Here is a 26,632-nt window from a genome sequence, read left to right on the forward strand (position 1 = left end):
CACAAAATACGAATGAATATTAAGTGAAAAACTAAGTCCTAAAGATTACACACTACATAAAATAAGCTTTTTTTATAATGTTAAAACAACTAAAAATGTAAAAATCCATAATTTTAGGACTACAGAAATAATAAAACTGCAAGACGGCAGCTGGTCTGGAAGTGCAGTGGTTAAGTTCGCACGCTGCATGTCGGCACCCGGGGGTTTGCTGGCTCAGGTCCGGGATGCAGACCTACACACCGCTTGTCAAGCCATGCTGCGGCAGGCGTCCCACATATAAAGCAGAGGAAGATGGGCACGGATGTTAGCTCAAGGCCAGTTCCTCAGCAAAAAGAGGAGGATTGCTGGCAGATGTTAGCTCAGGGCTAATCTTCTTCAAAAGAAAATTTAAAAAACCCCTGCAAGATGAAGCAAGAGAGAGTTGAAAACAGGAGTCGAGATGATGGTTACCTTGGGATGGATTAGTGACGTGGGAACCATGTGATTTGATAGATTATTGCCAACTCCTAGCTTTCATTTTGGGTAGTTTTCTTGTGTATATATTAAATTACTAAAAATTATTAATTAAATGCCTAAGTTAAATTAAAAGCCTAAAAAATAAGTAAAAGTGGCAATTGATGCATGGTTTCCTGAACCAAGAATATGATCAATCCAATTTTGTGCACCTGAAGTTCCCTCCAGTTATGATACAAACACACAATTCTGTGTACCCATGGTTTTTCTCTCAATCAACTGACGAATCGATCAATCAGTTGGACAGAGCCTGTGTCCAAGTCTTCTCTTCTACTTTCCCCCAAAGTGTGAAGTGGCCCAGAAAAGCCAGTATTTTGGCATCTCAGCTGCATTTTCCACCATGCTTCTCACACCTCCAGCTGCACCGTTACCCTGTGCTGGCTCACGTGTGCAGGTTAGTTTCACCCCAAAAGAGAACAAGAACCTCAGGAAAGGAGAAAGGCAGTGAGACCGTCGGCCCAAATGAACAAGACAACGCCCCGGACTCGACTCTCCAGTGAACAGAGCCGTCGGGCGATGGTTTGCCTCCATCACCCGGCACCAAATCCAGTTCATGCTGGTGAAGAGCCACAGGCCGCTCTAACTAGAGGACCCGTTTTCTTGCATTAAAAACTATCTTAGCAAAAGACCGTGCAGTATGAAGGCCACGCGGACAGGAGACATTCATGAACTGATGCCGAGGGGAAACGGGGATTAGTGGTTGGGTGACATATCCTTTAGCTTCTGGCAATTTTTAGCCTCCAAGTTGATCACCTGAGACTCTGACGTAAGGCTGCTCTGTGAATGGAAATCTGCTGTTCAGATCTAAGTCATTATCGTGACTATCAGGATAATCAGACCCCAGATCATTCGGGGTGGCGACACCTCAGTCCATCCCTGACTAGAGCTTTCAGGGACTGCATCATGTAGCAGAGACAGGTCAGCCGGTCAGCCGTGTGGCCCGAGGGCAGCCACAGTTTCTCTCTGGGACGTCTGCGGGTTTAGACTGTTCTACAGACACTTTCAACACCAGCATGTGGTAACGACGTAAATCAGGGCTTCTTAACCTTTCTGAGGTCACAGAAACTGTGAGGATCTGATGAAAGCCATGTGCTCTCTCCTCAAGGAGATGCACACACACCTTCTCCATCCTCAGCAACTTCAAGGAAAATTTCGGGCATCACTACATTCCTAAAGTCTGGCGTGGAGCACCAGGTGAAAACCCTGACCAAGGCGATTTCTGATGATTCTCTCACCCATCAAACATTTATTGGGTGCCTCCTAGCCAGACACTGTGCTGGGTGATAGGACGACGTCAACTGTCCCAGATCCTCATGGAAAAACTGACATTTTAAAAGGCAAATAACCCATAACTCAGCAGGAAAGGTTTGACTAAATATTAACGTCAACTTGAAGCAGAGCTCTCAGACGTAAACCCCAGCAAGCGTCAGCACTGGGGAAAACAGTAGCTGGCTGAATTCAGTTCTTTCCAGCACGTGGAAGACCTGGCATTCATCGCCTTTGCTAAGATTTGGCTCCCCGGTCCCAGAACTACAACTGTTCACCCTTCCCCTTGTATGGCGAAGGGTGAACGGTGGTCTTGACCCACAGAGGTTGCAGAAGGATCAGGACACAGAATTTGTAGGCTCTGGAGTCACCTAGAATGGGGTTTAAACCCAGGATCTGAGACGCACTGGCTGTTTAACAAGTTACTTCACCTCCCTGGACCTCGGTGTCCTGCTCTGTAACATGGGAACAATAACCACCTCCTCAGTGGAGAGTTTGAAGGATTAAGTTAGTGATACATGTAAAACCGGGGTCTAGCAACACAAAGTATTCCCAAGATGGAAACATTGTTACATGTTTGAATACACTGAATTCCAGCAACGAACAGGGTGTTTATCTCCCTCTAAAGGTGACTGCTCCCATAAGGAGTTTCTGGGTAAGATATGAAGACTCTGCAACAGTGCTGTGATCTCCGCGGCGCTAACCCCGTGGTCACAGAGTCGCTGCAGATCTACGGAGCCCATGCCACGTGGCAGCCGTCGGTACGGAGCTGTCCCTCCCATGGCCTCACCTGTCCGCTCTTGGCTGAAGGAGTGACTCTCGTACTGGCCGCTCCTCGTGGTCACTGTCACGTTGTAGAGGCGGCCGGGCGTGAGGGAGCTGAAGGAGCATTCGCTGACGGACTTGGCAATGACGAGCGACTGGACCACGCTGCCACCATGGGAGAGCCTCACCACGTAGTTGTCCACGTCTCCGGCGGCCGGCAGCCAGGACACGCCAAGGTAGTCGTTACGGCCCGAGTTGTTCACCGTCACTCCGCTCACCGTGGAAGGGACTGCGGTTTAAAAAGGGGGAAGTTAAGAGGAAAAGCTCCATCACAAGTTCGGTCGTCCACCGCGTCAGCAAAGACAGTGAGGACTCAGGATGGCCGGGAGGTGGAGGGAGTGCGGGGGCCCCCCTTAGCTCCGAAGCCGAGTGCTCTCACATCAGCAGCCACCAAGATAAAAATGCAGGAGGCCTCGTGGGTGCCTCACAGACACAAGGCCGCCGCGGCTGCATTTTTATGGCACTGCTGTTTGAAAAGTGTTTTAGGTGGGGGCGTTTTATGTGACTGTGTCGGGAGGTTCCCTCTGAGGGAAAGGGAATGAACGCTACACCTTCCAAAGGAATCGGCTGGAGCCAAACTCATCCATAAGGCAAAGACGGCTCAGGGGACAGGCGAAGAGCGCGACGGCTTTTCTATGCCACCGTCTGGGGGTGAAGTTATTCGTTCCCGGGGAGTCTGACAACTACCACGACCAGAGGGGTTGTGTTTTCTCTTTGCAAAGCATTTCCTGCCCTCTAGTGGCAAGAAATGACCCTAAACGCCTATCCTGGAAGCAACGAGTCTGGAAACGACCCACTGTGGGCAGCAAGAGCTGCCGTGATAATGGGCTTTGTGACGTCGGCCATGATCATTTGCTTATTTCACCTGGGGTGCCACAAACATTTGCTGAGAACCTGCTATTTGCCGAGTGTACAAAGCAGAAAAGATGAGGATGCCTTCAAGGAGCTCCTTGGCTGGAAGGATAGTCTGCAAATTCATCATTGTGGATTTGAGTAACAGCTGCACCATGTAACAGACATAAGTGCGCAGTAAATAGTGCTTCCAGCAGTGACATCAGAGTAAAATCCTACAGGACAGGTGAACGGCACCACTGTTTCCATCATTAGTTGATTAACTTCAGCTAAATATTTTCATATAATTGTCAGTATCAGCACATCACATACAATGAATGAGATTTGGCTCGACGACCCTGGGAATCTTTCTAACCTATTATACTCTGACTTTGTAACCTAAGCCCCAGAGTCTTCTTCTCACTTACAAGCACTTATCCATCACCAAAAATTATAAACAGCACCTTATTGAACAATCCTGCTAATGTTGTTCCATGTCTACGGACATTTCCTAGATGTAAAGTTGAACTTTTAGCCATAATATTTATGTATTGATGTTTTTCTTCTTCCTTCTTCTCTCCATCTAATCTCAAAAGAACTAGGCTTGTTTTTCAAAACTGCTAGAAATATTTGCAACTACTAACATTTTATTAGAAAAGATACAATTATCAAAAGTTATACCAACAATATAAATTCATGTTTAAGAAAAAATAGATATAAAATTTGTTTGTTTTCCTTCAGAATGAGCATTTTCTCAGGTTAGAATTAGATTTGTTGTGCATATATGATATCTTTAATTTTAACTATTTTGTCACCTTATATGGGCTGGGAGTTTACTTACATGTTTCAATTCTGGAAATATAAGAGAATGAGAAAACTTCTCAAAATTATTTCAGTATTGACCAATATTTCAGCAACCTGGGTAGATGGTAATGATTATCAAGCTTTAGCCATTGAACTTTTTACAATCAACTACAAAATTTACTAATCTGGTGTCTTTCAAAATCTTAGTTACTGTGTTTCTCTGGTCGTCCCCCATTTTTCTCCCTTCTAATGATAATGCCAGTGAACTCTTAATGTGTTTGAATAAAATAACTCATGCTTGTATTAATTCATATTCTGCCCTTTCCTCAAAACTTTATGATCATTCTTCAAAGAATTTCTTCTCTCTTTTTGTATGCCTCTGTTATATAATCTGAGTCAAACACTGATACCTCTGTTACATTAAAATTAGGTATAAAAATAATTGCAAGTCCACTTATTTCAAGTGATATCAGACACCAAGCTATTTCATTCTATCCCAAGAAGCTGGACAGCCCTATGGTGTCTGAAATGGGAACCAGCCTGAGTGGCAGAGTCTGGCTCGTTGCTCACCAAACCATTTCCTTCTCCTCTTGGACACACAGCTCCACTGTTTCTCAGCCTCTCCTGTGGTTACGTGTGGCCGTACGACTGTGTTCCCAACACTAGAGTGTGGAGTGTTTACCTCCGGGCTGGTAAACTCCCCTCCCCAAACCTCCGTTCTCTGGAGAGATGGGGAGACCTCCGCAGACTGAGAGGAGGGAAGAACCACAGCCAGCAGGAGCCTGGACCCCGCATCACCGCTTGGAGAAAAACCAACCAACAGAGCTGTCCGGTCTGGACCCCCGCACAGCACAGCGGGGCGAGCAGCAGTCAGCCAGCGTAACCTGCCTGATCCAACTGCACCTGGCTGGGGAGCGCCTGCGAGGTCCCTCTCAACTCCCCCCCACCTCCTTGATATTTCTCCTTCCCCACTCTCACACCCAGTGTTGGGGTGATTCCCGCGGATGGATCAGAGACCGAGATAGAGAAATAAGTTAATGGCGGAGACAGGACCAGAATCTAAGCTTCGTGATTCTCAAACTAAGCTTTCCAGTCCTCCACCCCAATAACGCTACACCGGTGGGAGGTGCCACGAACCACTAAGAGGGAAGGAAGGAAGGATCAGGAGAACGACACGTGCGACAGTGTCAGCCGCCACAGCACGACAGAAAGGGCATGCGTCAGCGGGCTTCCACCGAGACTGCGACACGTCCTCACAGTGACCTGGGTGCTCCTCTGAGAGCGTTAATGAAGTTAACGTCCTGCGGGCTCAGTAAGTAGACGAGATTCATGATTTTGGAAGAGGATCTATTTGTAATCCCTGCAGCCGACACTCAGAGTCTGAGCACCAGAGACCCAGGAGGAGCCGGAAATCCTACTTGTGAGAATCACATAGAACTAAGCAAGCAAAGCCACCGAGCTGACTAAGGTCACAACGGTTACCAAAGTTTCTGTTGGATTTACTTAGTTTCTTTCTAGGAAACTAGAAGGTGGATTCTACCCTGTGTTTCTATCTTTCTTTGGGTCGTGTAGGAAATTACCTCCCTTCTTGGGGCGGCACCTCCGTCGGACACACGTGAACAGACGGCAGGTATCTGTCTACTCAGCACCCTGGCCTGTGTGACTGCGGGCCCCTCAGGGTCCAGGAACATCATTTACGTGGCGTATAGCATCCTGCACTCGTCTAGTGCTGCTTATGAAAATACATGCGATCTAGGAATTTTACCGACACAACTTTGACCACAGAAGTCGGAGAGCGTCTCCTTTCTATGTCTTGAAACCAAGAATATGAAAGAGAAGGGGAGATACTATTTTTTAAATCTCATTAGCTGTTTTCCTCAACCGACACAGACACTTCAGAGGAAATCAGCTGAATGAGGGACAAGCCTACGCGTCGGCTGCCATCACATCCCACAGAGGTCTCCCTGGCGCTCGCCCACCCTCTGACTGGCACTCCTGGGAGAGCAGAGCAGCGCGTGCAACCTGGATGGCACAGAAACGCGGCCCTCAGGAACGAAGGAACGCAGGTCTGTGTGGAGGGTGTTCCCAAACCCCAGGATACGCTCGGGGGCTCCGCGTGCTCAGGCTGCAGGTCCAGGCAGCCCCCTACCTGTCCTGCCCTCCTCCACCACCTGCCGGGACGAGACGCCTCCGCTCACTGTCGTCACCACCACGGAGTAGAGGCCGCCGGACTTGAGGGAGTGGAAGCTGTATCTGCTCGTCTCCCCGGAGACGCTCTCGTTTTTGATGACCACATTTTCGTGGATCAGCAGGACCTGGTAGAACTCTATGTCCCCCGGTGCCCGGGTCCAGTTAGTAAAGAGGCTGCTGGTGGTCCCTTGGTTGGCCACATGCAAACTGGTCACTTGGGCAGGCACTGAAACACAGGGGGCAGAGAGAAGAAAAGACGGATGACACTTATTCACCCTGAGGAAGCATAACAGAAATGAGTAAAAAATGGAGACAGTCTTGGGCCAGCCCCGGTGGCCCAGTAGTTAAGTTGAGCACGCTCTGCTTTGGCAGCCTAGGTGTGGTTCCCAGGCATAGAACCACACCACTCATCAGTCAGTGGTCATGCTGTGGCAGTGGCTCACACACAAAAAAAGGAAGATTGGCAACAGGTGTTAGCTCAGGGCAAATCTTCCTCAGCAAAAAAAAAAAAAAAAAAGAGACAGGATTGAAAATGCTATATATATATACGTATTTTTTTTTTTTACTATAGACTCTCGGGTCTATTTCCTGTGCATCAGGAAGAACTACTCCCCTACAGAGACTCTGCCCTTCTGACAAAGCTGCTTATATGGGAAATCAAAATTATTTTAAATCCAAGGATGAGATGATGCACGCCTATTAAGTAGTTTTGATTTTAAATTTTACATGATGAAAGGCTGCTACTTTTGAAGACTGCTTACTTAACGTGACTTTATCCATCCACACCCTGTGAGAACTCAAAGCCGCAGGACCCGCCTGAGCCATGGTCCTTATGGGTGGAACTGGGAAATCCCTTCAACCCGATGATAGGCTGCAGTCTAGAACACGGGCTAATTCTTTGCTGGCATGTTCTGGAGAGGGCTATTATTATTATACATGAAAATGTTGCAATAATATGTTATATTATATAACAATAATTAATAAGAACTACTGAGTGCCTACTGTGTGCCAATTATGGGCTCTATGCTTTATAGAGATTACGTTATTTGATACTCATTGAAAACTCTATAAGGTTCATTTTCCTATTCCCTTTCCTGAGGAGGAAACTGAAGATCACAAGGAGTGAGTAAGCTAGCCTGTGTCCCGGTGCCAACAACCAGTCCACCTGGGGCCTGAAGCCAGCCCGGTCTGGCCCGCGAGCCTGCGCCCTCTTCCTGGTCAGCAGCCACTGTGACTTCTGACTACCTGTGAACGAATCGTTTCCACAGCTCTTGAAGCTGGCACTTGATCAGCACACACCTTGTCTGTGCCTCTTCCCTGAATCAGGATGATCAAAGCGACTGGGACCTTGGCACAACCCTTCTCGGAATTCACTGACTTTCAGATTAAGATACAAACATATTTATTAAAGATATTACTATGCTTGGGTCAGAAGATTCAATTCTAATTCTAAATTTCATATGGAAAGCAAAGGAATTCATACGCCAAAACAATTTCAAAAAAGAAGAAAAACTTGGAGGACGAACATCATCTAATTTCAGGACTTACTAGAAAGCTACAGTGATGCAGACAGTGTGATCCTGGCGAAGACAGACCACAGATGGGAGGAACAGAGCTCAGAGTCTAGAAACAGGCCGGCACAGATCCAGGCAACTCATGTTTTACAGGGACGCACGGGCAATTCGGTGGAGAAAGGATAGTGTTTTCAACAAATAGGGCTGAAAGTATTAAATGTCCATAAGTAAAGAAATAAATCTTGACTCCTATCTCACACATATATAAAAATGAGCTCAAAATGGATTCTACACCTAAATTTAAAACCTAACACTACAACATTTCTAGGAGAAAATCTTTGTGACCTTGTGTTAGGCAAAGATTGCTTAGATAGGACACCAAAAGCATGATGCATGACAGAAAAAAATGACAAATTGATATCAAAATTAAAAACATTTTCTTCAAGATACACTAATAAATTAATGACAAGACAAGCCACAGACTTGGAGAAAACATTTCAACACACATTTCTGACAAAAGACGTATTTAGAATAAAAAATTCTCAAAATTCAATGATAAGAAACAAACAATTCTGTTAAAAAATGGGCAAGCGGCCGGCCCAGTGGCATAGTGGTTAAGTTTGCACGCTCTGCTTCGGTGGCCTGGGGTTCACAAGTTCAGATCCTGGGCAGGGACCTGCACTGCTCATCACGCCATGCTGTGGCAGCAGTCCACATACAAAACAGAGGAAGATGGGCCCAGACGTGAGCACAATCCTCCTCAAGCAAAAGGAGGAAGACTAGCAGCAGATGTCAGCTCAGGGCCAACCTTCTTCACCTCCCCCCCAAATAAAGGGCAAAATATTTGAAAATATCTTCTTCCCCAGAGAAGATAAATGGATCGTAAATAAGCATATGACAAGATGCTCAACACCATTAGTCACTGGGGAAAGGCAAATTAAAACCACATGAGACACCACTACACACTCATTAGAATGGCCAAAATTAAGAAAAAAACTGACAATACCAAGAGCTGCTGGGGATAAGAGGAACTGGAAATTTCACATGTTGCTGACGCAAAAGTAAAATCTGCAACCGCTTTGGAGAACAGTTTGGGAGTTTCTGCAAAGTTAAGCGTATTCTTACCATATGACCCTGCAGTCTGAGTGCTGCGATGATGAAAACGACCTTAGTCTAAACGATGCCTTGGATTGCCATTCCTGGCAGTATGGCAGGCTACATGCCATAAAGGCCCCCCAGTCAACACAACTACAGGTGTTGGATAAAACATGAAAACGTAAATGCATGAATGAGTTGTCAAGAATGTAAGGAATTCTCAGAGACTAAAGCAAGTGACAGACAGGCTCGGACCTAGCACCGCTCGTCAGGCCGCGCTGAGGCGGCATCCCACAGAGAGGAAGTAGAAGGATTTACAACTAGAACATACCACTATGCACTGGGGCTTTGGGGAGAAAGGGAAAAGAAAAAAGAAGCAGATTGGCAATAGATGTTAGCTCAGGGCTAAGCTTCCTCACCAAAAAAAAAAAAAAATCTTCAATGTGCTGAGAGAAAATAACTTTCAACATAGAATTGTAACCCAGGGAAAATATCTTTCAAGACTGAGAGCTAAATAAAGACATACCCAGAAAAACAAATGTGTAGAGAGTTTTTCCCTAAAAACTCTCAGTAGAGGCCAGCCTGGTGGCATAGCGGTTAAATTCATGGGCTTCGCTTCAGCAGCCCAGGTTCACAGATTCAGATCCTGGATGTGGACCTAGTACCACTCATGAAGTCACACTGTGGTGGCATCCGCTTAGAGGAATACGGCAATAGATGTTAGCTCAGAGCCAATCTTCCTCTCAAAAAAGTTTAAATAAACAAATAAAAACTCTCAGTAAAGAAATGTGAAGAATGTTCTCCAGGATGAAGGAAAGTCATCCCAGATGGAACCTCTGAGATACAGGAAGGAAAGGTGAGAAGAAAAGTGGTAAATTGGTGGATCAATCCAAAAGATACATTGGCTGCATAAACAATAATTATATTTTTTGTGGAATTAAAAAAGGAGACAGGGGGCCGGCCCAATGGCACAGCAGTTAAGTGTGCACGTTCTGCTTCGGCGGCCCAGGGTTCATTGGTTCAGATCCCGGGTCAGGACATGGCACCACTTTGCAAACCATGCTGTGGCAGGCGTCCCACATATTAAGTGGAGGAAGATGGGCATGGATGTTAGCTCAGGGCCAGTCTTCCTCAGCAAAAAGAGTAGGACTGGCAGCAGATGTCAGCTCAGGGCTAATCTTCCTCAAAAAAAAAAAAAGGAGAGAGAAATAAAATACAGGGCAACAATAATATATAAATTGGAAAGGGGAGTCTCTGATGATGACCTTGCTTTCTATTTCCCTGAGAAAATGAGCTATTGACAGATAACTGGCCACACTGCACCCATCTGTCTACTGGCATCTGCACCTGTGTCCTCTCTGCTTCTAGCCCGCCCTGGAGGTAAACCACCGACATGCCCTTCGAAGGACAACTCCTTCCCCTTTTCTAGGTCCCAAGGCCTCTGCCTACTCACAGAATGACTGAAGCAGCTCTCCCCTCTCTCTTTACATGACCACCACTCCTCCCTCTTCCAGAATATTTCCACCAACACAAAACAGGTCAGTATTTCTTCTATCCTTAAAAAATAATCCTCCGTGGGGCCAGCCCAGTGGTGCAGCAGTTAGGTTCTTGCACTCCACTGGGCAGCCCGGGTTTCGTGGGTTCGGATCCTGAGTATGGACCTACACATTGCTCATCAGGCCATGCTGTGGTAGGCGTCCCACATACAACACAGAGGAAGATGGCCACAGATATGCGCTCAGGGACAATCTTCCTCACACACACACAAATAACAATCCTCCTTTCCAACATACGTCCTCTTTCAGATGCTGCCCTATTACTCTGCTCTCCTTTGCAGCAAAACTCCTTGGAAAGGCTGTTCTCTGTTCTGTTTCAATTTTTAGCAAAATAAACCCAAACAAAGTGAAAAAACGGTACTAGGAAAGACAAGAGCTGAAATTAGTCAAATAGAAAACAAACAATAGAAAGGATCCATAAAACAACGCCCAGGACATCACAGGCACTTAACGAACATTTGTCAGTTGAATGTTGAACAATTCAGCAGACAGGATACTTTTAAAGCCTAAAATTTATTAAAAAACCTATTACCTGTTCTTCCCTTTGTTGAAGATGAATTTTTTAAGTCTCCACTAATAGTGGTGACTGTAGCTACGTATTTTCGCCCAGGCACCAGGTCAGTAAAAGTGAATTCTTTGGCATCTTTGGGGAGTGACTTGTGGACGAGTAAGAGGTTTCTGTCGGCTAGTGAGATGACGTATTTCTCCCATTCCGCGGCGGGGCTCTGCCACATGACGCTCAGCGAAGTCTCGTTGGCGTGTTTGACACGAAGCTGGAGGACAGCCAGGGGGGCTGAGGAGACAGCAGTGGAGACGCGGGTCAGTGACAAACTCAGATACACGCGAGTGTTTTTAGAGAGCTGTTTGCGGCCATCCGCGGGAGCTCAGCATTTCTTCTCTGAATACTCGTGAGCAATAAGGAAAAAAAAGCTAATCGCAAAAAACTTTGTTCGTGTAACATAACGGAAATAAGGATTCAAAAGAACAGTACTGGAAAATGCTTTACTGGGTCATTTAATTTTCACCACGGTACTTTATGAGTGTTTATCTCTTCATATGAATTCTGTGATACAAAAATATTTAGTTTAATCTTGCCGCCCACAAAAACCTCAGGGAAGGTCCACGTCCGCGTATTCCACGTCAGTGGACTGAGGGCTTGGGAAGACGATGATTCTCCCCTTCATCTCTGAGCGGGGGACACCCACGTGCCGTGAGACGGGGAGTAATGATGGTAGCTGAGTAAGAACTCCCAGCATGCAAAGAATTGAAATTGCTTCCATTTCCTTAAAAGGTGTTATTATTACAATTTCTAGGAGACATTGTTAAGAGCACAGCGTTGGGCCCACAAACAACAGGGAAGCCAAAGCATGGATGAATTGTGTAAAATTATATTGCGGTTTTCGCACCAAAGAAATTTTCTATAATTCCGTTCTAATTGACTCCCTAAATCTGCACCTTCCGTCTTCAACACAGTACACGGAAATGCATCGGCGTGTTTTCACCAAAGCCTGCTTGCACGTGCTCCTGCCCCAGAGGTACAGGTCGAGAAGGCTTCTCCTGAGAGTTCGTGCACGTGCCGAGAGCCCTCCTGCCCTCGACTGTGCGCCCAGGTCGTCTGAGGGGAGCGAGCAAACACCTGAGAGGACACAGACACTTGTTCTGCGAAATTCTAAAAGTGCTTGCTTATCATCCAATGGATGTGAATATTTGGAAAACGAAGAGATTACTGGAAGACACAGTTGGGAGGCTGAGGAGGTGTCCCAGTCCTTTTCGCTGACATTCTTTTAAGAAGAACGTTGAGTCAATGTAGTTATTTCCTTATCATCAGACAAGACTAAGAGAGAAGATGTCTGAATCTTACTCCAAGTACGGACCATTCCACGTCCCAGGGATTTTCATGGAAACGTTGAGCTTAGCAGGGCAACTCTCTTATTTGAAAGCTGAGGAAACAGACTCGAAGAGGTTGTGACTTGCCCAAGGAATTACAATATAGTGGTGACAGCAAGAATCCCAAACCCAGCTCTCAGGGTGCCCGTCCCCTCTGCCCTGACACCTGGAGCTGGCCCTCTCCACTTCAGTGACCTGGCTCGGTGCTGAAGCGCCCCCACGGTTGCGTGAGGTCGAGGCAGAGGTTCTCTAACACTGAGCGCCAGCCAAAGTCATCACTACCTACTCTCCAGGGAAGGATTCTCAGATTTCCTCCCCATTCTTTTGATACTTAAAAATGTCTTTCGCTTATAAAATAATGGAGTTACTAGTGGAAGTGATTTTTAATGTCCTAATTTAACAAAATCAAACGTTACCAACCTCTTTCAGTCTGTGAGTCTATAATCCCTCAGATTCAGGGAACACTGGGGAGCGACACTGATGGTCACCTGGGTTCCTTGGGAGAGGCACTAATTGCAAATTCAGGTTCCATCAGTCATTACCCCTTGCTGTTTGCTTACCTGTCCTGCCATGGCAACGCTTAGAATTCTTCAGATTTCCACTCTCCACAGTGACCTCCACCTCGTACTGCCTTCCCGGCACGAGCCCCGCGTCATCTATGGCGTAGTGCGTTTCCTGCTTTCCCACGGTGGCGTTGAGCAGCGCCTGGGAGCCGTTGGAGAGCAGGATCCGGTACCGCTCCCAGTCTCCAGCGGGGGGCGACCAGCTCACCACGAGGGACCTCAGAGAACCATTGCTGTTCACCTCCAGGTTCCCAACTTTCTCTGGAACTAACAGTGAAAGGAGGTCAAAGGGAGATACTAAAAGCCAGGAGTAAGATCCTCAGTCACTCTTCAGGGGCAACAGTAGATAAGAGACCTGACGGCTGCAATTCAAAACATTTCTACCCCCTCCTGAGGTTTCAGAATTGCAAAGGAGCGCTCTTTCCTTATTTTGGAGACATCTGACACTCAAGAAATGTATCCTAAGATCATTTTCGTAATATGCGATCTTCTGGAACACTGTTAATAACCTAGTGATATGAACACTGCTTTACCGATTGCACACCAGCTCCAGAGACAATACTGATGTTGCTTCTAAAGATGGTGACGTTGATGGGTGTGGCAACCTTCGGAAGACACTCTGGATGTCGTGGTCATGAAACATTCCTCCCTCTCTTTTCTAACTGAAGAGATCCATCTTCTTGCAAGATAGTCTCCTCTTATTATTCCTCTGCTCCAAAACATTCAAGGTCTCTCCCTTAACTACAGAATAAGCATCAAGTCTGGCGCGGCACTTGTGGCTCTGCAAAATCAGACCCACATCCTTCCAGCCTTAGCTCTGACTTCTGCCACAGCCACTCTCCTCCTCCCCTACTCTTCAGTGCTGGCCTCAGCTGCACGTTCTTCAGCCTGTAGGTCCCCTGGCTCTTCTGCCTCGGAACCTGTGCTATGTTATTCCTCCTGCTCCAATGCCCTTCCTTCTTTCCCCTCTTCACCTGCCAAGAGTTTCACAGTTTTTAGGTCCCACTCAAAGGCCATTTCCTCCAGGAAGTCTTCACTGATCTTCTGAAAGAGAATTTTGCTCTTTTCTTTCTCACCATATGGCTCTTATTGGGGATCTCTAACAGCACAGACAGTGGACTTGGAATCAGACTGCCTGGTTTAACCTCCAGCCCCACCATTTACTGGCTGGATGACCGAGGACAAGTTATTTGACGTCTCTGAATTATCTGTAAAATGGTGACAATAACAGGGCCTTTCTCGTGGTTTTATTGTGAGAACTAAAAGAAATCATGGTGTAAAGTGTTTAGTCAGTGCCTGACACATGGAAGTATCAATACATAATAGCCATCATTAAAATGTACTATTTGTATTTTGTGTGTGTGTATATTCTACATTTGTGATTAAAATGTAACTACCTTAAAGCAAGTATTTCACACTTTGTGGGCAACCTATGGCCTCTGTCTCATATTTTTCTTTCATTTTCTTTTTTTTAAAATCCTTTAAAAATGCAAAACCACTCTTTGCGTGGGTCTATACAAAAACAGGTCACAGCCCACATTTGGCCCAAGGGCATAGTCTGCTGAACTCTGCCCTTTTTTTGAAGAAGATTAGCCCTGAGCTAACATCTGCTGCCAATCCTCCTCTTTTTGCTGAGGAAGACTGGCCCTGAGCTAACATCCATGCCCATCTTCCTCTACTTTATATGTGGGACGCCTGCCACAGCATGGCTTACCAAGCAGTGCCATGTCTGCACCTGGGATCCAAACTGGTGAACGCCGGGCCACCAAAGCGGGACGTGCGCACTTAACCGCTGTGCCCCCGGGCCAGCCCTGAACTCTGCCATTTTAACAGCTCCCAACACTCATAGTCCAGTAATTTACACATAGAAGCCACGGGAGAAATGTCTGGTGACATAAACTAATAAAATAACTTACGGGACGCTTGGTTGAGCGCTCACTGGCCCTCACATAACTGTTGATGGGAAATGTTTTATTCATCAGTATCCATGCTAACACATTCATGCTACATGTGGGTGGGACACGAAAGAGCACAGGGCAGAGCCAGTTATGGGATCATTCAGGAATCAATCCAAACACGTGTTTAAATAACTCAGATGAAGAAAATGAACCTGCTTCATTCTGTGTCTGGGGCCCTGGCCACAGACACCCACAGTCGTGTAGAGCCTGCTTCCCAGGTTGGGAAAGGAGTCTTCCTACCAACTTACTTTTTCCTATGCTAAGATGGATCAGAGTTATCTGGGCAGCCAAGGAGTACTCCTGAGCCCTGGACTCACCTGTCCTACCCATGACCGTCTTCCGAGCAGACTAGACTCACCTGTCCTGCCCACGGCCGTCTTCTGAGCAGACAAGTGGCCAGAGACACAGCTGACGGTAACTTGATACAGCCGTCCAGGGATTAAGTCTTTAAATTGGGTTTCAATAACCTGAGGTGCCAACATTCTGGATTCTTTGATGGTGCCTTGGTGAGACAGGGTAATGTTGTAGGAATCCACATGTCCAGAAGGTCTTTGCCACTTGACTTTTAGAGAGGTCGAAGTGCCATCGTTTGTCACCCTCAGATTTGAGACTGCCATGGGGACTAAGTAGGAAGAAAGGAAATGAGACTTTGACTCAGGACGTCTTGCCAGTCTTGTGGCCAAACTCCGACCTACATTCGAACCCCTACGAGCACGCTCCCTGCTCAGGAGAAAATAACAGCTTCACGTGAGAAAAACGATGCTGCAAAACCAAAGTGGAAAGAGCACAGAGAGGACAGGCAGGAGCCTGGTTCCAGCAGACCTGGCCAGTAGTCGGCTGGGCAGCCCTGGGCAGCTCTGTCCATCCCCCTGAGCTTGGGAGTCCGTATTGAAGGCTTGGTCCAAAGACCCCAAATGGCATCTTCCAGTTCTGAAATTCTTTAAGTGGAATGCTCAAAGAAGTCTGTCGTCTGCCTAATTTCTCCACATCGTTATGTATTTAATAACAGCAAGCACATAATAAGTACATTGGTCAACTGATTGGCCATCACAAAATTCTGTATGCTAAAACTATCTTATTTTTCATAGTAAATCATGACAAAGTTAAAGCTTAAGAGCTGTGTCATTATTTCATCAAAGGAACATGACAACAAAAGAGAGCTACTTTGGCGAGCATTCTTTCTACCTCCCGTCTACGCTGTAATTTTGGGCCTCTCTAATGGCACAACATAAATTAACAATGTTTCATTATAACAATGGGCATAGCACACTGATTTTGCATCGGCGTTAGAACTGTAACTTGCTCTTGTTATACATAAACAGTTCTTAAGACATATGGTACATTTTTGTTGGGAATGTCTATACGTCTTTGAGGCCGATATGAAAGTTACGTAAATGTCAGGGGGCCCCAGATATCTTTTCCACCAACCTCCTATAGTTACAGAACTCTTTCCACTAGAGTGATTTCTAAGGCACTACAGATTTTAGAGTTTCTCTTAAAATGAGGTAGCTTACCAAGGGAAGGGATTTATTAACACATTGGACCCACCCGAAGCACGAGAATCCACTAGAATGTAGGCAGCGTGAGGGCACACACTTTGTCTGTCTGGGACACTGTCAGATCCACAATGCCTGGCATTTGGTTTACACTCAGTACATACTGAATGAATGAACGGGTACATGAATTATTCATTAAAACTTGGGGTGGGTCAGTTCACGCGGCCACGGTAAGCTGTGAGAACAGCTCAGTGGGTCTCAGGACACATTGTGTGGACACAGGGTGTTGGAAATGGCTGTCTCACGGGAGTGGTGTTTGAACAGCCCCAAGAAAAGTAATCCTGGTTCATTCTGGGTGATGTCACAAGGCAGCGGATCCCTGTTGAAGGGAAGGAAGTAGGAATCCTTGGGGAGGAGACTGGCACACCAGGGAGAAGCTGGGGCTGTATCAGGGGTTAACTGCTCCTTCAGTGTTGCCAAGGGCTGGCCTGAACTTTGGAATGAAAGGGAATCTCTCCTTCTCTAACTAGAAGAGTGGACACATATAAAGGCCTTCTATAGCCTGTGAGTTTCAATTTGTCCTATAGCACCATTATTCCAATAACTTAGTAAGCCTTGTTGACTTGAGCTTCATTCTTGCTCAGCTGGCTGGGGGCACTTACGGGTCCTGGCTGGCGTCCACGTGTGGCTCTGCAGCCCTGCGGCCTCGGTCACAATGGTGAGGTTGTAGAGGTGGCCTGGCGTCAGTCCTCGGAAAGTGTAGGAAGTATTGTGTTTGTCCACGGCACTGCTGTGAACCAGGACCGTGTCATCCATTAGCATCAGCCGGTATCCTTCCACGTTCCCAGAGCCGTGGGACCACGAAATCAGGAGAGAATTAGTTTTTGCTGAAATATCAATATCTTTCACTGGAGATGGCACTAGTGGGACAAAATACATTTCCAAAGTGTCACTCATAATTTCCTTTGGATGACACAGACACATTTAATTTAAAATCACACGTTCATTTCCGCTTCTCTGTACATCTAACTTGTGCAACAACTAATGAAATCTTGAGGCTCCACTGGAACCTGCATGAATGCTCTTTCCAGAGTCCACAGCCTAAAGCTGCCTCATTGATTACCTGCCCGTCTCCCCACCTGATAGGTATTAAGGGAGTTTTTGCTGATGAAGTATGACGTGGCACGGCGGTAAAGGGAAAAGAAAAAGGAAAGAACTATAGAAGATGGAAGACGGAAAGAGAATAAAGCAGGGAGAAAATGAGGGGAGAGCGAGTGGCAGGAAGGACAGACTTTTGGGAAGGAGGTGGAACGTGTCACCGTCTCAGGATGTGTGGGTGCACCCAAAGACTTGTTCCAAACACACGGATATGTAGGAAACATCACGACTTGATGGTGGGAGAAGAATCTACAGAGGAGGAAAACATTTAAGAAATAAGATTTATAGCACAAATCCAGAAAAGGAGGCAGGAAATGCTGTTGCCTAAGATTTGAGTTCGAAGGGCTGTTAGGAAACATCTCCTTCATTTTGGAGAAAATTCTACTCCCAGGGAAGTTCCATGATTTGTTCCAAATCACCCAGCAAGCCAGCAGCAAGCCACACCTCCTTATTTTCAGTCCAGTCTTCCCACTGGATGGCACAGCATTTACCTGTCTACTTATCTATCTATCTGTCATCTATCAGTCATGTATCATTTATCTATCAATCAATCATCTGTCATCTATCTATTACCTATCATCTATCTATCTATTATCTATTTATTTATCTATCATCTATCATCCACCTATTATCTACCTATCTATCTATTATCTGTTTATCTATCTACCTATCATCTATCTGTCTAGCATCTACGTACCTATATTTTTTTGGTCTAGGGGCATTCTTACTCCTGATTCTTGAATTTAATATAATTTCAAAAGGAGCACAGAATATTAAGTACCCCACCACCTGTGAACAGGTCTTACCTGTTGATCCATTGGTATAAATTGTCAAGGAACGTTTCTGTCCAGAGACAGCTGTGATGGTAATATTGTATCTGCTCCCAGCAGTGAGGTTAGAAAACGTATATTCATTCCATGAAGTACTTTCTTGGCTTTGGGTCGCCTGTATCTTTTGGTTATCATCCAATAACTGCATTTCATATTGGGTGACTTTTCCAGAAGAAGGAGTCCACGAAACATGTAAGCTGGTCGAATTTGTCTTCTCTCTACTGACTTCAAACCTGGCAGGAGGTAAAGGATCTGCAAGGTAGATACGAAGAAAGAGAATGTGGTTTGAAGACTTTTGCAAATACCTGCTTCCCCTACTATAATCCAGATTCACTTTCCTTAAAAACCTGAAGAATCCGCTGCCCAGGAAACAGACTGGCAGTTTATTTCACTTCCAAACTTACCGTTGTATTTAAAAAAGAAACCCACTTAGCTACTAGTCATACAAACTCCTTTTTCTAATAAGACTTTTTTTGTTTTATTCCAAGCTCTGAGCTTGGAATTCCAAGTAAGGTTACACTTTCTTTGGCTTGCAGCTCTAGCAAACTTTTCAAACATTGATAAACGCTGAAAATCTCAATAACAAATACAGATATTAAGAACTGATTTTGAAATTTGTACTGAATTTGTTCTTTTTTAGGTTGTGGATTTCGGGGGTCAAGTGTACATAACTTTTGGGTGTTTTCACGTATCAGAAAACCACAGAAGCTACAGATGTGATCAGAAGCCTCAGCTGGGTTTGCTCAACACAGCAAATTCTCCCAGCAGCTGGTTCCCTATGGCTCTAGACTTTCTCCACTTGAGTTCTGGGACAGGAGCCCCAGAGCAGGTGCGATGGGCTAGGCACACACCCAGCTGTTCACTTAGCTTCAACACTCAAAGCCCCGGGTCAGTCTGAGGAGTCCCACTTCCCACGTGTTGAATCTTCACTGTGGAACCTGGAGTGGGATGAACAGCATGTCTCCAGGTTGGGGACTGAGTCAAGGGCATTTAGTGAGCAGCCGTCCTGTGGTGGTGCAGTGGGACCCTCTGAGAAACGAGGCGCTCCCCACCCCAAGTGCTGAGAGCAGAGCCATTGAGAGACACTGCACGCGAACCCTCCACGGTTCTTGGTCTAGGAAGCAGAATGATGACCCTGGAGACTAAACCTCGAGAGTCAAATCAGACGCTTTAGAGGCACGGCTGTCGGGAGCTCAGTTCTTATGTACCTCCTGGTAAATCAAATTTTACTCATGAAATAACTCCAGGAACTCTGGAATCTTCTCCAAACAGCATATGTTTTAAGAAGGTGCTCACTTGTGATCAACATAAATACAAATAGGAACAAGGAAACCTTATTCTACATTCAAAAGCCATAGATGGCTGGACTGCTCACAGACTACGGGTTATCCACAGACACCACACTTAGGCTAAACGCAGCCTGTGATCAGTCCAATGTCTTTGTCTGTGTTTAATACTATGATTTACATGAGTACATCATGCTGCAAAAATTAAATAAGCCACATAAAATTTTATAATATCAGTAATCAATAGTAATACAAGTATCAGCTGACAAGTAAACCGAGGCAGCCGTGACTTCGAGATCCCAAAGCACAGGTGGGTTTGGGGGATGCGGCCGTGTGGACTACGCCCCGGCATGGCACAGGGTCGCCTGGGGAGTGCAGGCTCTGCCGGCTCACGGCCTGGGCTCGGACCCATTCTCCGGCTGTGGAGCTGGGCGCTCCGAGTGGTCCCTTCGCCTCTGCCTCAGCGGTCTCATTGGTGCACTGCTGATGATAATCCTACCTTTGCAGTAGAATTGTTAGGAAGATGAAACTGAACGCTTGATTGAAAGCACTGAGAGCGCGTCTGGCACACAGTAAGCATTCCATGTTAGCTATTATTACTATTATTATTCCTGACTCAGGAGAAGATCTTGTCCCAGGAGCAGGAGATGTGGTGGCAGAGAGCATGGGCTTTGGGATCAGGGAGGACTAAATGCAAATCTTGGCTCCACCCCGTTTCAGTCACAGAACCGGGCAGATCACTCAGCCACCCAAGGCTGCGTCTCGTCTGCCTGGGGAGCATAACAAGAACATCACATTCTCCGTGTTTCGAGGAGCATCAGATACGGAGGAGACGTACCTGGCACACAATGGGCACAGTAACATAAACTTATTTCTGTCGCTTTGATCATAAAGACAATTCCTCTGAGTCACCGACAAAATGGAGGCAAAAGTGGAATAAAACTTTTTGAAACTAAACCAATACTAGCCTTAATTGCCTTCTGCATAAAAGAAAACCTTGGTAAAATCTTATCAGTTTATTCCCATGAACTAACTTTCTAAGCCTTAAGATAAAATAAAAAATTCCCAAGATGATTCTTATTTTTAGGTTCTTGAGGAAAAACAGTTTTTTTTTCTTGGCAATATTATTTAAATTTTCTATCTTACTTAATGGTCTATAATTAAGGGCGTCGTAATCAAAGGAAAGAATCACTTGCCCCTCACAGAAAGTTTTCTTGTTGCCAGTGAGGAGAAGGCGCTTCAGTACTGTGAGATTCCAACAGGCAACAGAACTCAAGAACAAGCCGTCAGACCCAGATGACGCATTTTTGCTGAAGAGGCATCTCAAGGACAAGGGTGAGGGGGACAGCTGTTTCCTGGGGACAGTTCACGAGGGATCAGTACTGTCAACTATGTCTACAATCGGGTCAGATCAAGCCTGGAGAAAATGATGCTGTGGTCAAGATAATCTACATGTATATAATCTGCAAAATATGACCTCTAGAAAATGAATATTAAGGTTGCGTGCCTGGAGGGTGCAGTTCAGAAAGGCAGACTTTATCTAATCTCTCGGAGCCAGAAAACAAAACAGTCAATCCTTTGTACATCCGCCAGAACAAAGGACAATGAGCCTGGGAAGTGCCTGGGCTGTGAGACCCGCGCCAGAGACAAACAGCCCAACCCCTCTGCACCGATAAAGCCCTCGCTGGCAGGGGGCCCCGCCACCCCACAGGCTGCAGAACTCAACAGTCTCAGACGGCTTTTCCAACTGAGCCCCAGGAAAACTGGGCCATATGAAAAAAGGTTTCCGATATTTTATTAGAAACAAATCAGAGACTTCCATCAGGGGTGCTAATGTCACACATATATATGAAAGAAAGAGATGTTTAATGCTATTTGAAAGTCTAGTCATGTGTCTAATCTTCTGATCATAGGACAGATCATAGGTAGTTAGAAGACCCTACTTGACCTTTGTAGTTGACGCTGACGGACAGAGGTTTCTATGCACATCTGTGTGCATTTACGGTCCTTCTGGTTTTTCTACACATCACTCTCATACATGCAGTAACAGTGAAGTATTATAAACCATGAGAACTGTCGAAAACCATAAATCAATTGTTGAATCTCAATCAATATATCAAAATTTATCATTAGCCATAAATTTAAGACATCTTTGTTTGTACGTCTTAGTTCCAGACAGACCTGGAATATGGAAAGTTTTCACGGTTCATCTGCTATATTTCAATGAATCTACCAGTGTCAGGAAGCCCCAGAATTTCATAAGTAGGCTTGATGTCCACCTAAGTTTTCCATTCTCAGAGGGAAAGAAGTTTAGCTAAATTCCTGAACCAAAACGAACTCTTCCTTTTTTCCCTTTTTTAAAAAAATGTAACTTAGGAAGAGGGAGAAACTCATATATATAAAATGCAAGTAATATTTGCTTTACATTTTTTTATATGGCCATTAAAACATTACTACTTATTGATATATGAATTTCCAGAGTGTTTAGAATTTGAAACAATAGTATTTACTTTGGAAATAAATTCAACCTAATCTCAAGAGTGTAGCCAATCCAGGGATTGGTGCCAACAGCTTCCCCCGAAGTCCTGACAGCACCTCAGTCTACCTGTGTGAGGCAGCTGTCAATGTGCTTTCTCAGTTGGAAGAAGGCGCAGAGACTTATGTCACACAGGTAGCAAGAGTAGAGCTGGGCTTCTCGCACCTGGCTGCAAGCCATGCGTTCACTCCGTCACACCTTAGCTGTCCCAGGGTGGGAAATGATGTCATGAGTAGCAGATTCAGTCTAACAACAAAAGAAGCAAACCAGACGTCTAAGGAAAGTAAGAGGCAAATTTACAGAATGTTCACTTGACGGGTTGGATGTTGTAGACCAAATGAGCAACAACACTAATGACAGCTAAATGGGATCCTATGGCCAGGAAAGTTCCACTGACTTTTCTTGACTAATTTTTTTCTTGTCTGTTCCCTTCCCCCCAGTCTTACCGCCTTTACCTAGGCTCCCAGGACCCTGTCGCTGGCTCGCTCCAAGAGTTTTCTGGGTGTCTTCCTTCTTCTCTGTCCTTCCTGCACTATTGCTAAATTACCTCTTTGTCTCTGTCCCCCATCTGCCATCCTCATCCCCTTGAAGATGAAGACATTTCCACAAGATGAAGTCCAAGTCTCTGCAGGACGCAAGGTCTCCTCAAACTGGGTGACAGCGGCCTGCCCAGCCCCCTCTTTCACCACCAACTGCAGGCCAAGAGACCTCTTCTCAGCACGTACAGAGGACGTGATTCCAGATTACAGCACGATGGCCGGGGGCCTGGGAGCTGCATTTGTGTGGTGCTCTGCTGGCCACGGAGTGAACACCAACCTCAAGAGAAAATAACTGGGGCTTTTCTCATGGAAATCAGGGTCGGGTGGGGCAAAAGCCACAAACCATCCCTTGGGAGAGGTCTTTGAAAGTGGGCAGAAGAACAAAATGGAAAAAGCCCTGCTCACAATCTCCAGTTAACTAAATACATTCATAGAGAGGTCACTTTCTTCTGCTTTGTGACTGTTGCCGTTTGACTACAATCAGCTTTCTGACTTACTTTAAAGACGATACACTGTGTTAGGCTAATACATCAGATTAATATGCACTAAATTTATCACCTTTATACACCAGACATAAGGTTCAGGCAGCAAAAATCTTTCAAACCCCTTAGTAACCTTGAAAGGGAAATCAAAGCATTCTACACCATCATTTGCATCATCATCATTGATAGTGCAGGATGCCGTTATTTTGCAGGTCATCATATCTGGCACCAGGTATGCAAATAGCAGATGGCCGGCCCTCTGAGAGGCTACAGTCTACTCAGGTAGTTAAGACACATGTGAGAAGGTGAACAAAAAGACGAATTGTCAGGGAGGCTGACCGTGATATCAGACTGGACCTGGGTTCAAATCCCTACACCGTCATTCACAGGGCGGCTGCAGGCGAGGTGCTCGACCTGGCTGGTGCTCAGTCTCCTGATCTGTAAAATGGGACTCACAATACCTGCTTTACTGAGCTGTAAGTGTCAGAGGGAGCAGAAGTCAAGCGGTACCTGCCGCCCTGGCACGTGGGGGACACTCCGTTGACGGGAGCGTTGCTGCTGTGCTTCCTGTTCAGAGACCAAGGCCAGAATCGAGGCTGATCATGCACAGGAAGGGTGACCTTCCAGGGCTGAGGTCTCAGAGGTGGGCTTCATGAAGGGAATGAACTGAGCAAGTTTGGAAGGTCAAGCAGAAGTCAGAAATCAGAGAGAAGCGGGGCATCACAGAGTGCCAGCACGGTTTAAGGCAAAGTTCTGGAATGCTCATCTGCTGAGTGTTAGAGAAGCATGTCAGCATCAAGGGTACCCTGACAATGATGGAAACTGATGCCCGCATCACTCTCCTGTCCCTCAGCAGCCCCACTGCAGGTGCACTGATGACTATGGAGACTCTGATGCCTGCATCCCCGTGCCCTCCCTCAGCAGCCCCACTGCAGGTGCACTGACGACTATGGAGACACTGATGCTTACATCCCCGTGCACTCCCTCAGCAGCCCCACTGCAGGTGCACTGATGACTATGGAGACACTGATGCCTGCATCCCCATGCTCTCCCTCACAGCCCCACTGCAGGTGCACTGACGACTATGGAGACACTGATGCCTGCATCCCCATGCTCTCCCTCAGCAGCCCCACTGCAGGTGCACTGACGACTATGGAGACACTGATGCTTGCATCCCCGTGCACTCCCTCAGCAGCCCCACTGCAGGTGCACTGATGACTATGGAGACACTGATGCCTGCATCCCCGTGCTGTCCCTCACAGCCCCACTGCAGGTGCACTGACGACTATGGAGACACTGATGCTTGCATCCCCGTGCCGTCCTTCAGCAGCTCCACTGCAGATGTACTGATGACTATGGAGACACTGATGCCTGCATCCCCATGCTCTCCCTCACAGCCCCACTGGAGGTGCACTGACGACTATGGAGACTCTGATGCCTGCATCCCCGTGCTGTCCCTCACAGCCCCACTGCAAGTGCACTGATGACTATGGAGACACTGATGCTTGCATCCCCATGCTGTCCCTCGGCAGCCCCACTGGAGGTGCACTGATGACTATGGAGACTCTGATGCCTGCATCCCCGTGCCCTCCCTCAGCAGCCCCACTGCAGGTGCACTGATGACTATGGAGACACTGATGCCTGCATCCCCATGCTCTCCCTCAGCAGCCCCACTGCAGGTGCACTGACGACTATGGAGACACTGATGCTTGCATCCCCGTGCACTCCCTCAGCAGCCCCACTGCAGGTGCACTGATGACTATGGAGACACTGATGCCTGCATCCCCGTGCTGTCCCTCACAGCCCCACTGCAGGTGCACTGACGACTATGGAGACACTGATGCTTGCATCCCCGTGCCGTCCTTCAGCAGCTCCACTGCAGATGTACTGATGACTATGGAGACACTGATGCCTGCATCCCCATGCTCTCCCTCACAGCCCCACTGGAGGTGCACTGACGACTATGGAGACTCTGATGCCTGCATCCCCGTGCTGTCCCTCACAGCCCCACTGCAAGTGCACTGATGACTATGGAGACACTGATGCTTGCATCCCCATGCTGTCCCTCGGCAGCCCCACTGGAGGTGCACTGATGACTATGGAGACTCTGATGCCTGCATCCCCATGTCGTCGCTCAGCAGCCCCACTGCAGGTGCACTGACGACTATGGAGACTCTGATGCCTGCATCCCCGTGCTGTCCCTCAGCAGCCCCACTACAGGTGCACTGACGACTATGGAGACACTGATGCTTGCATCCCCGTGCCGTCCTTCAGCAGCCCCACTGCAGGTGTACTGATGACTATGGAGACACTGATGCCTGCATCCCCATGCTCTCCCTCACAGCCCCACTGCAGGTGCAGTGACGACTATGGAGACATTGATGCTTGCATCCCCGTGCTGTCCCTCAGCAGCCCCACTGCAGGTGCACTGATGACTATGGAGACTCTGATGCCTGCATCCCCGTGCCATCCCTCAGCAGCCCCACTGCAGCTCCCTGATACTCACAATTGAGGCTTTCCCAATTTTATCTAAAGTGCTACATGAATGCAGCATTAAGAGAAGTCCCTTGGCCTCCTCTTCCAACCTGATGCCCTCTCAGGTAGAAATTCCTGAGCTCTCCCTTGATGTCTGCTTCCAAACCTGGACATCCAGAAATTAGGGAATTACTGTTAATGTGAGGTATGATAATGATATTGTGGTTACGATAAAAAATAGTTATCTTTCAGAAATGCATACTGAAATAATTATAAATGAAATTAAATGACTTGGATTGCATCAAAATGATATAAGTGGGGTGTGGGGGATGGAAATGAAACAAGACTGGCCATCAACTAGGAACTGTGGAAGGCAGGAGAGGAGCACACAGTAGTTCATTATGCTATTCTGTTTACTTTTTCATGTGTTTGAATTTTTCCATATAAAAGGAAGAAAAACAAAATGAAAAACAAAAATCTCTGGAAATCTATATGTATACCTACCATGTTAGCCTTAGTTGCATATTTTATGTCTAGGGGCATTTATTAATCTGCATTTATAAACATTCACACATACAGTATGGGCTGGATTTTTCCTACAAGGAAAGGTGTCAATATTTTCCTTTGTCCCCCACAGGGATTCCAGCGAATTAGTGGCTGGGAATGGAAGGTGAAACAATTTTTTTCGTTCTTCTCTCATTCTTTCTGGACAAGTTAGATTTTCTTTCTTGCTTGCTAGCCTGTGGAACACCATGCCCACCAACAGAAGTCAGACTAATGGAGGAAGCTTCCTAAGCACCCAAAAGAAGATCAAGTTCAGAGAACGAG

The 26,632-nt window shown here is 46.5% G+C and overlaps 1 protein-coding gene across 8 annotated transcripts in view; it reads right to left on the reverse strand.

Moving 5' to 3' along the window:
* PTPRB (protein tyrosine phosphatase receptor type B) overlaps window positions 1-26,632 on the reverse strand; it is a 107,449-nt gene that overhangs the window by 49,146 nt on the left and 31,671 nt on the right. For all 8 annotated transcript variants that reach the window (XR_011440213.1, XR_291084.4, XR_011440215.1 and 5 more), the window contains 7 exons: window positions 18,463-18,738; window positions 17,161-17,418; window positions 15,361-15,624; window positions 13,042-13,311; window positions 11,127-11,387; window positions 6,389-6,655; window positions 2,570-2,833 (listed from right to left, as the gene is read on the reverse strand). Coding sequence is in view for 4 of the 8 variants with exons in the window: in XM_005613869.4 (XP_005613926.3) it covers window positions 2,570-2,833; window positions 6,389-6,655; window positions 11,127-11,387; window positions 13,042-13,311; window positions 15,361-15,624; window positions 17,161-17,418; window positions 18,463-18,738 (1,860 nt within the window). In the remaining 4 variants the exon portion in view is untranslated. The remainder of the gene's footprint in view (window positions 1-2,569; window positions 2,834-6,388; window positions 6,656-11,126; window positions 11,388-13,041; window positions 13,312-15,360; window positions 15,625-17,160; window positions 17,419-18,462; window positions 18,739-26,632) is intronic.

The sequence above is a fragment of the Equus caballus genome, chromosome 6, assembly GCF_041296265.1.
Source record: "Equus caballus isolate H_3958 breed thoroughbred chromosome 6, TB-T2T, whole genome shotgun sequence".
In the NCBI taxonomy this organism is placed as follows: Eukaryota; Metazoa; Chordata; class Mammalia; order Perissodactyla; family Equidae; genus Equus; species Equus caballus.